This window comes from Schistocerca americana, chromosome 7 (genome assembly GCF_021461395.2).
Source record: "Schistocerca americana isolate TAMUIC-IGC-003095 chromosome 7, iqSchAmer2.1, whole genome shotgun sequence".
In the NCBI taxonomy this organism is placed as follows: Eukaryota; Metazoa; Arthropoda; class Insecta; order Orthoptera; family Acrididae; genus Schistocerca; species Schistocerca americana.
This window is the reverse complement of record NC_060125.1, coordinates 60,376,536-60,396,313: the sequence shown is the minus strand read 5'-3', so window position 1 is coordinate 60,396,313 and position 19,778 is coordinate 60,376,536. Positions and strand designations below refer to the sequence as shown.

Genomic DNA, 19,778 nt, shown 5'->3' with positions numbered 1-19,778 from the left:
AGGCACAATGCCGACTTAACTAAAAGAGGACTGTCACTCTCACTTTCTGTGATTTGAATCTCTCCTGTGAGTCGAGTTTTAGATTCCGATGCTTCACTTCAGGTTTACTGCATACCTTGCACTTTCTTATTGACGATGAAACACAGAAATTGCATCGGAATTAAATTGATAAGGCACAATGCCAACTTAAGTACAAGAGGACTGACACTCTCTTAGATTTGAACCTCTCCTGTGATTCTAGTTTTACATTCCGATGCTTCACCACAGATTGACTGTATACCTTGGACCTTCTTAATGACGATGAAACACAGAAATTGCATCCGAATTTAGTACAAAAGGCACAATGCCGACTTAAGTTAAAGAGGACTGTCACTCTCTCTTTCTATGATTTGAACCTCTCCAGTGAGTCCAGTTTTAGACTCCGATGCTTCACTTCAGGTTTACTGTATACCTTGCTCCTTCTTAATGACGATGAAACACAGAAATTGCATCGGAATTTAATACAAAAGGCACAATGCCGACTTAAGTAGAAGAATACTGTCACTCTAACTTTCTATGATTTGAACCTCTCCTGTGAGTCCAGTTTTAGATTCCGATGCTTCACTTAAGGTTTACTGTATACCTTGCACCGTCTTATTGACGATGAAACACAAAAATTGAATCGGAATTCAACTAAAGAGGCGCAATGCCGACATAAGTACAAGTGGACTGACACTCTAACTTTCTATGATTCTAACTTTTCCTGTGAGTCCAGTTTTAGATTCCGATGCTTCACTTCAGGTTTACTGTATACCTTGCACCACCTTATTGACGATGAGACACAGATATTGTATCGGAATTAAATTCAAAATGCACAATGCCGACTTAAGTACAAGAGGACTGACACTCTAACTCTCTATGATTTGAACCTCTCCTGTGTGTTCAGTTTAGGATCCCGATGCCTCACTTCAGGTTTACCGTATACCTTGCACCTTCTTATTAACGATGAAACACAGAAATTGCATCGGAATTAAATTCAAAAGACACAATGCCGACTTAAGTATAGGACGACTGACACTCTAACTATCTATGATTTGAATCCCTCCTGTGAGTCCAGTTTTAGATTCCGATGCTTCACTTCAGGTTTATTGTATCCCTTGGACCTTCTTATTGACGATGAAACACAGATATTGCATCCGAATTTAATACAAAAGGCACAATGCCGACTTAAGTACAAGAGGACTGACTCTCTCCCTTCCTATGATTTGAACCTCTCCTATGCGTCCAGTTTTAGATTCCGATGCTTCACTTCAGGTTTACTGTATACCTTGCACCTTCTTATTGACGATGAAACACAGAAATTGCATCCGAATTTAATACAAAAGGCACAATGCCGACTTAAGTACAAGACGACTGACACTCCCCCATTCTATGATTTGAACCACTCCTGTGAGTCCAGTTTTAGATTCCGATGCTTCACTTCAGGTTTACTGTATCCCTTGGCCCTTCTTATTGACGATGAAGCACAGAAATTGCATCCGAATTTAATACAAAAGGCACAATGCCGACTTAACTAAAAGAGGACTGTCACTCTCTCTTTCTGTGATTTGAATCTCTCCTGTGAGTCGAGTTTTAGATTCCGATGCTTCACTTCAGGTTTACTGCATACCTTGCACTCTCTTATTGACGATGAAACACAGAAATTGCATCGGAATTAAATTGATAAGGCACAATGCCAACTTATTACAAGAGGACTGACACTCTAATTTTTTAGATTTGAACCTCTCCTGTGTTTCCAGTTTTACATTCCGATGCTTCACCTCAGATTGACTGTATACCTTGGACCTTCTTAATGACGATGAAACACAGAAATTGCATCCGAATTTAGTACAAAAGGCACAATGCCGACTTAAGTACAAGAGGACTAACACTCTAACTTTCTATGATTTGAACCTCTCCTGTGAGTCCAGTTTTAGATTCCGATGCTTCCCTTCAGGTTTACTGTATCCCTTGGACCTTCTTATTGACGATGAAACATAGAAACTGCATGTAATTTAATACAAAAGGCACAATGCCGACTTAAGTAAAAGAGGACTGGCACTCTCAGTTTCTATGATTTGAACCTCTCCTGTGAGCCCAGTCTTATATTCCGATGCTTCACTTCAGGTTTACTGTATCCCTTGGACCTTCTTATTGACGATGAAACACAGAAATTGCTTCCGAATGTAATACAAAAGGCACAATGCCGACTTAAGTACAAGAGGACTGACACTCTCACTTTCTATGATTTGAACCTCTCCTGTGAGCCCAGTTTTAGATTCCGATGCTTCACTTCGGGTTTGCTGTATTCCTTGCACCTTCTTATTGACGAAGAAACACAGAAATTGCATCCGAATTTAATACAAAAGGCACAATGCCGACTTAAGTAAAAGAGGACTGACACTCTGACTTTCTATGATTTGTACCTCTCCTGTGAGTCCAGTTTTAGATTCCGATGCTTCAATTCAGGTTTATGGATCCCTTGGACCTCCTCATTGACGATGAAATACAGAAATTGCATCCGAATTTAATACTAAAGGCACAATGACGACTTAAGTTAAAGAGGACTGACACTCTCTCTTTCTATGATTTGAACCTCTCCAGTGAGTCTAGTTTTAGACTCCGATGCTTCACTTCAGGTTTACTGTATACCTTGCTCCTTCTTATTGACGATGAAACACAGAAATTGCATCGGAATTTAATACAAAAGGCACAATGCCGACTTAAGTAGAAGAATACTGGCACTCTAACTTTCTATGATTTGAACCACTCCTGTGTGTTCAGTTCAGGATCCCGATGCTTCACTTCAGGTTTACCGTATACCTTGCACCTTCTTATTGACGATGAAACACAGAAATTGCATCGGAATTAAATTCAAAAGACACAATGCCGACTTAAGTATAAGACGACTGACACTCTAAATATCTATGATTTGAATCCCTCCTGTAAGTCCAGTTTTAGATTCCGATGCTTCACTTCAGGTTTACTGTATCCCTTGGACCTTCTTATTGACGATGAAACACAGATATTGCATCCGAATTTAATACAAACGGCACAATTCCGACTTAAGTACAAGAGGACTGACTCTCTCCCTTTCTATAATTTGAACCTCTCCTATGCGTTCAGTTTTAGATTCCGATGCTTCACTTCAGGTTTACTGTATACCTTGCACCTTCTTATTGACGATGAAACACAGAAATTGCATCCGAATTTAATACAAAAGGCACAATGCCGACTTAAGTACAAGAGGACTGACACTCTCCCTTTCTATGATTTGAACCTCTCCTGTGAGTCCAGTTTTAGATTCCGATGCTTCACTTCAGGTTTACTGTATCCCTTGGACCTTCTTATTGACGATGAAACACAGAAATTGCATCCGAATATAATACAAAAGGCACAACGCCGACTTAACTAAAAGAGGACTGTCACTCTCACTTTCTGTGATTTGAATCTCTCCTGTGAGTCGAGTTTTAGATTCCGATGCTTCACTTCAGGTTTACTGCATACCTTGCACTTTCTTATTGACGATGAAACACAGAAATTGCATCGGAATTAAATTGATAAGGCACAATGCCGACTTAAGTACAAGAGGACTGACACTCTCCCTTTCTATGATTTAAACCTCTCCTGTGAGTCCAGTTTTAGATTCCGATGCTTCCCTTCAGGTTTACTGTATCCCTTGGACCTTCCTATTGACGATGAAACACAAAAACGGCATGGAATTTAATACAAAAAGCACAATGCCGACTTAAGTAAAAGAGGACTGACACTCTCAGTTTCTATGATTTGAACTTCTCCTGTGAGTCCAGTTTTAGATTCCGATGCGTCACTTCAGGTTTACCGTATTCCTTGCACCTCCTCATTGACGATGAAACACAGAAAATGCATCGGAATTTAATACAATGGCACAATTCCGCTTTACGTACAAGAGGACTGACTCTCTAACTATCTATGATTTGAACCTCCCTGTGAGTCCAGTTTTAGATTCCGATGCTTCACTTCAGGTTTACTGTATCCCTTGGACCTTCTTATTGACGATGAATTACAGAAATTGCATCCGAATTTAACACAAAAGTCACAATGCCGACTTAAGTAAAAGAGGACTGACACTCCCTCTTTCTATGATTTGAACCTCTCCAGTGAGTCCAGTTTTAGATTCCGATGCTTCACATTAGGTTTACTGTATACCTTACACCTTCTTATTGACGATGAAACATAGAAATTGCATCGGAATTAAATTCAAAATGCACAATGCAGACTTAAGTACAAGAGGACTGACACTCTAACTCTCTATGATTTGAACCTGTATTGTGCGTCCAGTTTTAGATTCTGATGCTTCATTTCAGGTTTACTGTGTACCTTGCACCTTCTTATTGACGATGAAGCACAGAAATTGCAGCCGAATTTAATACAAAAGGCACAATGCCGACTTAAGTACAAGAGGACTGACACTCCCCCTTTCTATGATTTGAACGTCTCCTGTGAGTCCAGTTTTAGATTCCGATGCTTCACTTCAAGTTTACTGTATCCCTTGGACCCTCTTATTGACGACGAAACACAGAAATTGCATCCCAATTTAATACAAAATGCTCAATAGCGACTTAACTAAAAGAGGACTGACACTCTAACATTCTATGATTTGAACCTCTCCGGTGAGTCCAGTTTTGGATTCAGATGCTTCACTTCAGGTTTACTGTATACCTCGCACCATCTTATTGACGATGAAACACAGAAATTGCATCGGAATTAAATTCAAAATTCACAAATTCCACTTAAGTACAAGAGAACTGACACCCTAAATATATATGATTTGAACCTCTCCTGTGAGTCCAGTTTTAGATTCCGATGCTTCACTTCAGGATTACTGTATCCCTTGGACCTTCTTATTGACGATGAAACACCGAAATTGCATCAGAATTTAATACAAAAGGCATAATGCCGACTTAAGTACAAGAGGACTTACGCTTTCACTATCTATGATTTGAACCTCTCCTGTGAGTCCAGTTTTAGATTCCGATGCTTCGCTTCAGGTTTACTGTATCCCTTGGACCTTCTTATTGCCGATGAAATACCGACATTGATCCGAATTTAATACAAAAGGCACAATGCAGACTTAAGTAAAAGCGGACTGACACTCCCCCTTTCTATGATTTGAACCTCTCCTGTGACTCCAGTTTTAGATTCCGATGCTTCACTTCGGGATTACTGTATCCCTTGGACCATCTTATTGACGATGAAACACAGAAATTGCATCCGAATTTAATACAAAATGCACAATGGCGACTTAACTAAAAGAGGACCGACACTCTAACTTTCTATGATTTGAACCTCTCCAGTGAGTCCAGTTTTAGATTCCGATGCTTCACATTAGGTTTACTGTATACCTTGCACCTTCTTATTGACGATGAAACATAGAAATTGCATCGGAATTAAATTCAAAGTGCACAATGCAGACTTAAGTACAAGAGGACTGATGCTCTAACTCTCTATGATTTGAACCTGTCCTGTGCGTCCAGTTTTAGATTCCGATGCTTCATTTCAGGTTTACTGTATACCTTGCACCTTCTTATTGACGATGAAGCACAGAAATTGCATCCGAATTTAATGCAAAAGGCACAATGCCGACTTAAGTACATGAGGACTGACATTCCCCCTTTCTATGATTTGAACCTCTCCTGTGAGTCCAGTTTTAGATTCCGATGCTTCACTTCAGGTTTACTGTATCCCTTGGACCTTCTTATTGACGATGAAACACAGAAATTGCAACCGAATTTAATACAAAATGCACAATGGCGACTTAACTAAAAGAGGACTTACACTCTAACTTTGTATGGTTTGAACCTCTCCTGTGACTCCAGTTTTAGATTCCGATGCTTAACTTCAGGTTTACTGTATACCTTGCACCTTCTTATTGACGATGAAACACCGAAATTGCATCGGAATTTAATACAAAAGGCATAATGCCGACTTAAGTACAAGAGGTCTTAAGCTTTCACTATCTTTGATTTGAACCTCTCCAGTGAGTCCAGTTTTAGATTCCGATGCTTCGCTTCAGGTATACTGTATCCCGTGGACCTTCTTATTGACGATGAAATACAGACATTGATCCGAATTTAATACAAAAGACACAATGCAGACTTAAGTAGAAGCGGACTGACACTCTCACTTTCTATGATTTGAACCTCTCCTGTGAGTCCAGATTTAGATTCCGATGTTTCACTTCAGGTTTACTGTATACCTTGCACCTTCATTTGAATCGGAATTAAATTCAAAAGGCCTAATGCCGACTTAAGTACAAGAGGACTGACACTCTAACTCTCTATGATTTGAACCTCTCCTCTGAGTCCAGTTTTAGATCCCGGTGCTTTACTTCGGGTTTACCACTCTAAGCGCCAAGCCCGTAAAATTTACGGGCCTGGGATCGCGCGAAAATCACCAAGCCCGTAAAATTTACGGGCCGCTACATTTAATTTCATTCAAAACACTGCAACGTTATTTCTACGGGTTTGGCCAGCGCTATACGTTTTTCAGATGTTTATTAACAAAATGCGTCCATAGATGTCACGGCAGCGCTGTAATTCATGTTAAAACTTATCTTTGCGTTCTCAGTCTGTATATCATTCAGTTGTTTGTCATCATGTTTCGGCGCGGTTTATCAGACGCAGAAATTGCGGATTTGATCAATCATAGCGACACTCTGGATAATGTAGAGAGTGATTCAGACGATTCTGAATGCAATGGTGTGTTTGAAGGTACGTATTTCCGAATTTTCCACGTAATTGTGCAGTACGCACATATCTGTTGAACATGTGTAAACGATGTATGTAGTTACACATAATGTGATATTCTTTTTAGAAGACGAGATTGATGACAGTTTGTCTTCAGATGAAGACGAGAATGATGTTGAAGGTGTTGCTTCAAATCCAGCAGCTGTGCCGTATCCGAAAGACAGTGAGTGGACTGCAGTTGACACCTACCGACCTCTGCCTGTCAACACGACACCCAGGCAGATACTAGTGGATATTGATGAGTCGAGTTCTGTACTGGATTGCAGTAAAGTGTTCCTTACTGACAGTGACGTAAATGAACTCAAGAGACAGACAAATTTGTATGCATCACAGACAATACAGAAGAAAAGAAGAGGAAATAATCTGAAGCCCCATTCAGTTTTGAGTTCGTGGAAGCCAGTGACTATAAGTGAGATGAGGCGTTTCTTGGGTATTATTTTCCACATGTGTGTTTCGAAAAAGCCCAAAATTGCGGACCATTGGAGCACTAATCCTGTTCTTAGTTGTAACTTTTGTCCCCATGTCATGAGCCGTTTGCGTTTCACTCAGATACTGTCATGCTTGCATCTTGTTGACAATCCAAATCAGAAAAAACCAGGCGAAGATGGATTTCATCCACTTTACAAAGTTTTGCCATATTATAATAATTTGAAGGAGCGATGTATCCAGGCATATCGTCCCTCAGAAAAAGTGACAATTGATGAAGGAATTTGCCCATTTCGAGGTCGTGTGAGTTTCCGTGTTTACATGCAAAATAAGCCTCATAAGTATGGACTGAAAGTATATGCTGTTGCTGAAGCCAGTAGTGGCTATGTTGTAAATTTTGAAGTTTATGCTGGTAAGCATATTGTTGACAATTCTTCGTCTGCGGTTATTTTGCGATTGTTGTCTGACAGCAGCTTGCTGAACAAAGGCCACACTGTGTATTTAGATCGATTTTATTCCAGTCCAGAGCTATTTCAGCAACTGGCAGAGAAAGGCACTGGAGCTGTTGGTACTGTGAACAAATCCAGGAAAGGATTGCCTAAAGATTTAGTATCTGCTAAGCTGAAAAAGGGCGAAATGTCTTTTCGGCGTAAAGATAATGTATTGGCAATGAAGTGGAAAGATAAGAGAGATGTGTATACATTGTCTACAAGGCATCAAGCAACATTTGGTACGCATACTAAGAGAAATGGGTCTGTAGTATTGAAACCACTTCAGGTACTTGATTACAACCTCAATAAAATTGGAGTGGATATTGGAGACCAACGCCTGCAGTACAATCCGTTCCAGCACAGAACTGTGAAATGGTGGCGAAAATTATATTTCCATTTGCTGCTTATGGGAGTATCAAATGCATTTTGGCTGTACAATGCAGTGCACAGGAAGAAAATTACAATAACAGACTTTATAACAGTGCTTGCAGTTCAGCTTGTTGAAGACGACACACTTGAATTCATTCCAAGAAATGAAGGAACTGTAGGTCGGCTAACAAAGAGACATTTTTTGCAGCACATACCTGCAACTACTAAGAAGTATGCTGCTCGTGTGTGTCACGTGTGCAGTTCCAGGAGCAAGAAACAGAGTGGCAAGGCTTCTCGCAAAGAGACACGATACGAATGTGAACAGTGTGGCGTTGCACTCTGCCTGGAACCTTGCTTTAAAATTTTCCACACTAAAAAACAATATGATTCTGTGTGAAATTTATATGTAATACTGTATACTATCAGAAACATGTAATGTAGTGCCACAATTTTGGTTAAAAATAAATCACAATTGTATTCCCTTATTCGTATGACTTTTTCTAAATTCTTAAAACATCTAAGTGATTTCTATAACTGTACCTTAAAGCTGTGCATTGTAAAGTAGTTTCTTTCACTCAGAATTAAAGTAGAAATGTGCAGCTTCAAGATGGTACCAAATTTGCCACAATCCAAACAGTAGATTTGATGCAGTAATTTTTTTAATATTGGTAAAATTGCCCGGTTTCTAGGGACGGGTGCATAAAATAGGCCTGGTACAGAGAGTGTTACTGTATACCTTGCACCTTCTTATTGACGATGAAACACAGAATTTGCATCGGAATTAAATTCAAAAGACACAATGCCGACTAAAGTACAAGAGGAGTGACACTCTAAATATCTATGATTTGAACCTCTTCTGTGAGTCCAGTTTTATATTCCGATGCTTCACTTCAGGTTTACAGTAACCCTTGGACCTTCTTATTGACGATGAAACACAGAAATTGCATCCGAATTTAATACAAAAGACACAATGCCGACTTAAGTAAAAGAGGACTGACACTCTCACATTCTATGATTTGAACCTCTCCTGTGAGTCCAGTTTTAGATTCTGATGCTTCACTTCAGGTTTACTGTATACCTTGCACCTTCCATTTGACCCTGCAACACAGAAATTGCATCGGAATGTAATACAAAAGGCATAATGCCGACTTAAGTACAAGAGGACTGACACTCTAACTTTCAATGACTTGAACCTCTCCTGTGAGTCCAGTTTTAGATTTAGAAGCTTCACTTCGGGTTTACTGTATACCTGGCACCTTCTTATTGTCGATGAAACACAGAAATAGCATGGGATATAAATTCAGAAGGCACAAATTCGACTTAAGTACAAGAGGGAAGACACATTAATTTCCCATGATTTGAACCTCTCCTGTGAGTCCAGTTTTAGATTCCGATGCTTCGCTTCAGGTTTACTGTATCCCTTGCACCTTCTTATTGACGATGAAACACCGAAGTTGCATCGGAATTTAATACAAAAGGCAAAATGCCTACTTAAGTACAAGAGGACTAACGCTCTCACTATCTATGATTTGAACCTCTCCTGTGAGTGCAGTTTTAGATTCCGATGCTTCACTTCAGGTTTACTGTATCCCTTGGACCTTCTTATTGACGATGAAACACAGTAATTGCATCCGAATTTAATACAAAAGGCACCATACCGACTTAAGTGAAAGATGACTGACACTCTCACTTTCTATGATTTGAACCTCTCCTGTGAGTCCAGTTTTAGATTCCGTTGCTTCACTTCAGGTTTACTGTATACCGTGCACCTTCTTATTGACGATAAAACACCGAAGTTGCATCGGAATTTAATACAAAAGGCAAAATGCCTACTTAAGTACAAGAGGACTAACGCTCTCACTATCTATGATTTGAACCTCTCCTGTGAGTGCAGTATTAGATTCCGATGCTTCACTTCAGGTTTACTGTATCCCTTGGACCTTCTTATTGACGATGAAACACAGAAATTGCATCGGAATTAAATTCAGAAGGCACAATGCCGACTTAAGTACAAGAGGACTGACACTCTAACTCTCTATGATTTGAACCTCTTCTCTGAGTCCAGTTTTAGTTTGCGATGCTTCACTTCAGGTTTACTGTATACCTTGCACCATCTTATTGACGATGAAACACAGATATTGTATCGGAATTAAATTCAAAAGGCACAATGCCGACTTAAGTACAAGAGGACTAACACTCTAACTCTCTATGATTTGAACTTCTCCTGTGTGTTCAGTTTAGGATCCCGATGCTTCACTTCAGGTTTACCGTATACCTTGCACCTTCTTATTGACGATGGAACACAGAAATTGCATCGGAATTAAATTCAAAAGACACAATGCCGACTTAAGTATAAGACGACTGACACTCTAACTATCTATGATTTGAATCCCTCCTGTGAGTCCAGTTTTAGATTCCGATGCTTCACTTCAGGTTTACTGTATCCCTTGGACCTTCTTATTGACGATGAAACACAGATATTAGATCCGAATTTAATACAAAAGGCACAATGCCGACTTAAGTACAAGAGGACTGACTCTCTCCCTTTCTATGATTTGAACCTCTCCTATGCGTCCAGTTTTAGATTCCGATGCTTCACTTCAGGTTTACTGTATACCTTGCACCTTCCTATTGACGATGAAACACAGAAATTGCATCCGAATTTAATACAAAAGGCACAATGCCGACTTAAGTACAAGAGGACTGACACTCTCCCTTTCTACGATTTGAACCTCTCCTGTGAGTCCAGTTTTAGATTCCGATGCTTCACTTCAGGTTTACTGTATCCCTTGGACCTTCTTATTGACGATGAAACACAGAAATTGCATCCGAATGTAATACAAAATTCACAATGCCGACTTAACTAAAAGAAGACTGTCACTCTCACTTTCTGCGATTTGAATCTCTCCTGTGAGTCGAGTTTTAGATTCCGATGCTTCACTTCAGGTTTACTGCATACCTTGCACTTTCTTATTGACGATGAAACACAGAAATTGCATCGGAATTAAATTGATAAGGCACAATGCCAACTTAAGTACAAGAGGACTGACACTCTAACTTTCTTAGATTTGATCCTCTCCTGTGATTCCAGTTTTACATTCCGATGCCTCACCACAGATTGACTGTATACCTTGGACCATCTTAATGACGATGAAACACAGAAATTGCATCCGAATTTAGAAAAAAAGGCACAATGCCGACTTAAGTACAAACGGACTAACACTCTCACTTTCTATGATTTGAACCTCTCCTGTGAGTCCAGTTTTAGATTCCGATGCTTCCCTTCAGGTTTACTGTATACCTTGGACCTTCTTATTGACGATGAAACACAAAAACGGCAAGGAATTTAATACAAAAGGCACAATGCTGACTTAAGTAAAAGAGGACTGACACTCTCAGTTTCTATGATTTGAACTTCTCCTGTGAGTCCAGTTTTAGATTCCGACGCGTCACTTCAGGTTTACCGTATTCCTTGCACCTCCTCATTGACGATGAAACACAGAAAATGCATCGGAATTTAATACAATGGCACAATTCCGCTTTACGTACAAGAGGACTGACTCTCTAACTATCTATGATTTGAACCTCCCTGTGAGTCCAGTTTTAGATTCCGATGCTTCACTTCAGGTTTACTGTATCCCTTGGACCTTCTTATTGACGATGAATTACAGAAATTGCATCCGAATTTAACACAAAAGGCACAATGCCGACTTAAGTAAAAGAGGACTGACACTCCCTCTTTCTATGATTTGAACCTCTCCAGTGAGTCCAGTTTTAGATTCCGATGCTTCACATTAGCTTTACTGTATACCTTACACCTTCTTATTGACGATGAAACATAGAAATTGCATCGGAATTAAATTCAAAATGCACAATGCAGACTTAAGTACAAGAGGACTGACACTCTAACTCTCTATGATTTGAACCTGTCCTGTGCGTCCAGTTTTAGATTCCGATGCTTCATTTCAGGTTTACTGTATACCTTGCACCTTCTTATTGACGATGAAGCACAGAAATTGCATCCGAATTTAATACAAAAGGCACAATGCCGACTTTAGTACAAGAGGACTGACACTCCCCCTTTCTATGATTTGAACCTCTCCTGTGAGTCCAGTTTTAGATTCCGATGCTTCACTTCAAGTTTACTGTATCCCTTGGACCTTCTTATTGACGACGAAACACAGAAATTGCATCCCAATTTAATACAAAATGCTCAATAGCGACTTAACTAAAAGAGGACTGACACTCTAACATTCTATGATTTGAACCTCTCCGGTGAGTCCAGTTTTGGATTCAGATGCTTCACTTCAGGTTTACTGTATACCTTGCACCATCTTATTGACGATGAAACACAGAAATTGCATCGGAATTAAATTCAAAAGGCACAAATTCCACTTAAGTACAAGAGAACTGACACCCTAAATATCTATGATTTGAACCTCTCCTGTGAGTCCAGTTTTAGATTCCGATGCTTCACTTCAGGATTACTGTATCCCTTGGACCTTCTTATTGACGATGAAAGACAGAAATTCCATCCGAATTGAATACAAATGGCACAATGGCGACTTAACTAAAAGAGGACTGACACTCTAACTTTCTATGATTTGAACCTCTCCAGTGACTCCAGTTTTAGATTCCGATGCTTCACTTCAGGTTTACTGTATACCTTGCTCCTTCTTATTGACGATGAAACACCGAAATTGCATCGGAATTTAATACAAAAGGCATAATGCCGACTTAAGTACAAGAGGACTTACGCTTTCACTATCTATGATTTGAACCTCTCCTGTGAGTCCAGTTTTAGATTCCGATGCTTCGCTTCAGAATTACTGTATCACTTGGACCTTCTTATTGCCGATGAAATACCGACATTGATCCGAATTTAATACAAAAGGCACAATGCAGACTTAAGTAAAAGCGGACTGACACTCTCTCTTTCTATGATTTGAACGTCTCCTGTGAGGCCAGATTTAGATTCCGATGTTTCACTTCAGGTTTACTGTATACCTTGCACCTTCTTATTGACGATGAAACACAGAATTTGCATCGGAATTAAATTTAAAAGACACAATGCCGACTTAAGTACAAGAGGACTGACACTCAAAATATCTATGATTTGAACCTCTCCTGTGAGCCCAGTCTTATATTCCGATGCTTCACTTCAGGTTTACTGTATCCCTTGGACCTTCTTATTGACGATGAAACACAGAAATTGCATCTGAATGTAATACAAAAGGCACAATGCCGACTTAAGTACAAGAGGACTGACACTCTCACTTTCTACGATTTGAACCTCTCCTGTGAGCCCATGTTTAGATTCCGATGCTTCACTTCAGGTTTACTGTATTCCTAGCACCTTCTTATTGACGAAGAAACACAGAAATTGCATCCGAATATAATACAAAAGGCACAATGCCGACTTAAGTAAAAGAGGACTGACACTCTGACTTCCTATGATTTGAACCTCTCCTGTGAGTCCAGTTTTAGATCCTGATGCGTCACTTCAGGGTTACATTATACCTTGCACCTTCTTATTGACGATGAAACTCAGAAATTGCATCGGAATGTAATACAAAAGGCACAATGACGACTTAAGTACAAGAGGACTGACACTCTAACTTTCAATGATTTGAACCTCTCCTGTGAGTCCAGTTTTAGATTTAGATGCTTCACTTCGGGTTTACTGTATACCTTGCACCTTCTTATTGACGATGAAACACAGAAATTGCATCGAAAATAAATTCAAAAGGCACAAATTCGACTTAAGTACAAGAGGACAGACACATTAATTTCCTATGATTTGAACCTCTCCTGTGAGTCCAGTTTTTGATTCTGATGCTTCACTTCAGGTTTACTGTATACCTTGCACCTTCTTATTGACGATGATACAACGAAATTGCATCGGAATTAAATTCAGAAGGCACAATGCCGACTTAAGTACAAGAGGACTGACACTCTAACTTTCTATGATTTGAACCTCTTCTCTGAGTCCAGTTTTAGTTTCCGATGCTACACTTCAGGTTTACTGTATACCTTGCACCTTCTTATTGACGATGAAACACAGAAATTGCATCGGAATTAAATTTAAAAGACACAATGCCGACTTAAGTACAAGAGGACTGACACTCTAACTATCTATGATTTGAACCTCTCCTGTGAGCCCAGTTTCAGATTCCGATGCTTCACTTCAGGTTTACTGTATCCCTTGGACCTTCTTATTGACGATGAAACACTGAACTTGCATCGGAATTTAATACAAAAGGCACAATGCCGACTTAGGAACAAGAGGACTGACACTCTCACTTTCTATGATTTGAACCTCTCCTGTGAGTCCAGTTTGAGATTCCGATGCTTCACTTCAGGTATACTGTATCCCATGGACCTTCTTATTGACGATTAAACACAGGGTTTGCATCCGAATTGATTACAAAAGGCACAATGCCGACTTAAGTACAAGAGGACTGACACTCTCCCTTACTATGATTTGATCCTCTGCTGTGTGTCCAGTTTTAGATTCCGTTGCTTCACTTCAGGTTTACTGTATCCCTAGGACCTTCGTATTGACGATGAAACACAGAAATTGCATCCGAATTTAATACAAAAGGCACAATGCCGACTTAAGTAAAAGAGGACTGTCACTCTCTCTTTCTATGATTTGAACCTCTCCAGTGAGTCCAGTTTTAGACTCCGATGCTTCACTTCAGGTTTACTGTATACCTTGCTCCTTCTTATTGACGATGAAACACAGAAATTGCATCGGAATTAAATTCAAAAGGCACAAATTCCACTTAAGTACAAGAGAACTGACACCCTAAATATCTATGATTTGAACCTCTCCTGTGAGTCCAGTTTTAGATTCCGATGCTTCACTTCGGGATTACTGTATCCCTTGGACCTTCTTATTGACGATGAAAGACAGAAATTGCATCCGAATTTAATACAAATGGCACAATGGCGACTTAACTAAAAGAGGACTGACACTCTAACTTTCTATGATTTGAACCTCTCCTGTGACTCCAGTTTTAGATTCCGATGCTTCACTTCAGGTTTACTGTATACCTTGCACCTTCTTATTGACGATGAAACACCGAAATTGCATCGGAATTTAATACAAAAGGCATAATGCCGACTTAAGTACAAGAGGACTTACGCTTTCACTATCTATGATTTGAACCTCTCCTGTGAGTCCAGTTTTAGATTCCGATGCTTCGCTTCAGGTTTACTGTATCCCTTGGACCTTCTTATTGCCGATGAAATACCGACATTGATCCGAGTTTAATACAAAAGGCACAATGCAGACTTAAGTAAAAGCGGACTGACACTCTCTCTTTCTATGATTTGAACCTCTCCTGTGAGTCCAGATTTAGATTCCGATGTTTCACTTCCGGTTTACTGTATACCTTGCACCTTCTTATTGACGATGAAACACAGAATTTGCATCGGAATTAAATTCAAAAGACACAATGCCGACTTAAGTACAGGAGGACTGACACTCTAAATATCTATGATTTAAACCTCTCCTGTGAGCCCAGTCTTATATTCCGATGCTTCACTTCAGGTTTACTGTATCCCTTGGAACTTCTTATTGACGATGAAACACAGAAATTGCATCCGAATGTAATACAAAAGGCACAATGCCGACTTAAGTACAAGAGGACTGACACTCTCACTTTCTACGATTTGAACCTCTCTTGTGAGCCCATGTTTAGATTCCGATGCTTCACTTCAGGTTTACTTTATTCCTTGCACCTTCTTATTGACGAAGAAACACAGAAATTGCATCCGATGTAATACAAAAGGCACAATGCCGACTTAAGTAAAAGAGGACTGACACTCTGACTTTCTATCATTTGAACCTCTCCTGTGAGTCCAGTTTTAGATCCTGATGCGTCACTTCAGGGTTACTTTATACCTTGCACCTTCTTATTGACGATGAAACATAGAAATTGCATCGGAATGTAATACAAAAGGCACAATGCCGACTTAAGTACAAGAGGACTGACACTCTAACTTTCAATGATTTGAACCTCTCCTGTGAGTCCAGTTTTAGATTTAGATGCTTCACTTCGGGTTTACTGTATACCTTGCACCTTCTTATTGACGATGAAACACAGAAATTGCATCGGAAATAAATTCAAAAGGCACAAATTCGACTTAAGTACAAGAGGACAGACACATTAATTTCCTATGATTTGAACCTCTCCTGTGAGTCCAGTTTTTGATTCTGATGCTTCACTTCAGGTTTACTGTATCCCTTGGACCTTCTTATTGACGATGAAACACAGACATTGCATCCAAAATTAATACGAAAGGCACCATGCCGACTTAAGTGAAAGATGACTGACACTCTCACTTTCTATGATTTGAACCTCTCCTGTGAGTCCAGTTTCAGATTCCGATGCTTCACTTCAGGTTTACTATATCCCTTGGACCTTCGTATTGACGATGAAATACAGAAATTCCATCCGAATTTAATACAAAAGGCACAATGCCGACTTAAGAACAGGAGGACTGACACTCTCACTTTCAATGATTTGAACCTCTCCAGTGAGTCCAGTTTTAGATTCCGATGCTTCACTTCATGTTTACTGTACCCCATGGACATTCTTATTGACGATTAAACACAGAGTTTGCATCCGAATTGATTACAAAAGGCACAATGCCGACTTAAGTACAAGAGGACTGACACTCTCCCTTACTATGATTTGAACCTCTCCTGTGTGTCCAGTTTTAGATTCCGATGCTTCATTTCAGGTTTACTGCATCCCTTGGACCTTCGTATTGACGATGAAACACAGAAATTGCATCCGAATGTAATACAAAAGGCACAATGCCGACTTAAGTAAAAGAGGACTGTCACTCTCTCTTTCTATGATTTGAACCTCTCCAGTGAGTCCAGTTTTAGAATCCGATGCTTCACTTCAGGTTTACTGTATACCTTGCTCCTTCTTATTGACGATGAAACACAGAAATTGCATCGGAAATTAATACAAAAGGCACAATGCCGACTTAAGTACAAGAATACTGGCACTCTAACTTTCTATGATTTGAACCTCTCCCGTGATTCCAGTTTTAGATTCCGATGCTTCACCCCAGATTGACTGTATACCTTGGACATTCTTAATGACGATGAAACACAGAAATTGCATCCGAATTTAGTACAAAAGGCACAATGCCGACTTAAGTACAAGAGGACTAACACTCTCACTTTCTATGATTTTAACCTCTCCTGTGAGTCCAGTTTTAGATTCCGATGCTTCCCTTCAGGTTTACTGCATCTCTTGGACCTTCTTATTGACGATGAAACACAGAAACTGCATGGAATTTAATACAAAATGCACAATGCCGACATAAGTAAAAGAGGACTGACACTCTCAGTTTCTATGATTTGAACTTCTCCTGTGAGTCCAGTTTTAGATTCCGATGCGTCACTTCAGGTTTACCGTATTCCTTGCACCTCCTCTTTGACGATGAAACACAGAAAATGCATCGGAATTTAATACAATGGCACAATGCTGCTTTACGTACAAGAGGACTGACTCTCTAACCATCTATGATTTGAACCTCCCTGTGAGTCCAGTTTTAGATTCCGATGCTTCACTTCAGGTTTACTGTATCCCTTGGACCTTCTTATTGACGATGAAACACAGAAATTGCATCCGAATTTAATACATAAGGCACAATGCCGACTTAAGTACAAGAGGACTGACACTCTCCCTTTCTACGATTTAAACCTCTCCTGTGAGTCCAGTTTTATATTCCGATGCTTCACTTCAGGTTTACTGTATCCCTTGGACCTTCTTATTGACGATGAAACACAGAAATTGCATCCGAATTTAATACAAAATTCACAATGCCGACTTAACTAAAAGAAGACTGTCACTCTCACTTTCTGCGATTTGAATCTCTCCTGTGAGTCGAGTTTTAGATTCCGATGCTTCACTTCAGGTTTACTGCATACCTTGCACTTTCTTATTGACGATGAAACACAGAAATTGCATCGGAATTAAATTGATAAGGCACAATGCCAACTTAAGTACAAGAGGACTGACACTCTAACTTTCTTAGATTTGATCCTCTCCTGTGATTCCAGTTTTACATTCCGATGCCTCACCACAGATTGACTGTATACCTTGGACCATCTTAATGACGATGAAACACAGAAATTGCATCCGAATTTAGTACAAAAGGCACAATGCCGACTTAAGTACAAGCGGACTAACACTCTCACTTTCTATGATTTGAACCTCTCCTGTGAGTCCAGTTTTAGATTCCGATGCTTCCCTTCAGGTTTACTGTATCCCTTGGACCTTCTTATTGACGATGAAACACAAAAACGGCATGCAATTTAATACAAAAGGCACAATGCCGACTTAAGTAAAAGAGGACTGACACTCTCAGTTTCTATGATTTGAACTTCTCCTGTGAGTCCAGTTTTAGATTCCGACGCGTCACTTCAGGTTTACCGTATTCCTTGCACCTCCTCATTGACGATGAAACACAGAAAATGCATCGGAATGTAATACAATGGCACAATTCCGCTTTACGTACAAGAGGACTGACTCTCTAACTATCTATGATTTGAACCTCCCTGTGAGTCCAGTTTTAGATTCCGATGCTTCACTTCAGGTTTACTGTATCCCTTGGACCTTCTTATTGACGATGAATTACAGAAATTGCATCCGAATTTAACACAAAAGGCACAATGCCGACTTAAGTAAAAGAGGACTGACACTCCCTCTTTCTATGATTTGAACCTCTGCAGTGAGTCCAGTTTTAGATTCCGATGCTTCACAATAGCTTTACTGTATACCTTACACCTTCTTATTGACGATGAAACGTAGAAATTGCATCGGAATTAAATTCAAAATGCACAATGCAGACTTAAGTACAAGAGGACTGACACTCTAACTCTCTATGATTTGAACCTGTCCTGTGCGTCCAGTTTTAGATTCCGATGCTTCATTTCAGGTTTACTGTATACCTTGCACCTTCTTATTGACGATGAAGCACAGAAATTGCATCCGAATTTAATACAAAAGGCACAATGCCGACTTTAGTACAAGAGGACTGACACTCCCCCTTTCTATGATTTGAACCTCTCCTGTGAGTCCAGTTTTAGATTCCGATGCTTCACTTCAAGTTTACTGTATCCCTTGGACCTTCTTATTTTGACGACGAAACACAGAAATTGCATCCCAATTTAATACAAAATGCTCAATAGCGACTTAACTAAAAGAGGACTGACACTCTAACATTCTATGATTTGAACCTCTCCGGTGAGTCCAGTTTTGGATTCAGATGCTTCACTTCAGGTTTACTGTATACCTTGCACCATCGTATTGACGATGAAACACAGATATTGCATCGGAATTAAATTCAAAAGGCACAAATTCCACTTAAGTACAAGAGAACTGACACCCTAAATATCTATGATTTGAACCTCTCCTGTGAGTCCAGTTTTAGATTCCGATGCTTCACTTCAGGATTACTGTAACCCCTTGGACCTTCTTATTGACGATGAAAGACAGAAATTGCATCCGAATTTAATACAAAAGGCACAATGGCGACTTAACTAAAAGAGGACTGACACTCTAACTTTCTATGATTTGAACCTCTCCTGTGACTCCAGTTTTAGATTCCGATGCTTCACTTCAGGTTTACTGTATACCTTGCTCCTTCTTAT

At 39.7% G+C, this 19,778-nt stretch overlaps 1 protein-coding gene across 1 annotated transcript; it reads left to right on the top strand.

Moving 5' to 3' along the window:
• Positions 1–6,836: 6,836 nt before the first annotated feature.
• Positions 6,837–8,489, top strand: LOC124622701 (piggyBac transposable element-derived protein 4-like). The gene has a single exon (XM_047148490.1). The coding sequence runs from the start codon at positions 6,837–6,839 to the stop codon at positions 8,487–8,489; it is 1,653 nt and encodes a 550-aa protein (XP_047004446.1).
• The last annotated feature ends 11,289 nt before the right edge of the window (positions 8,490–19,778 follow it).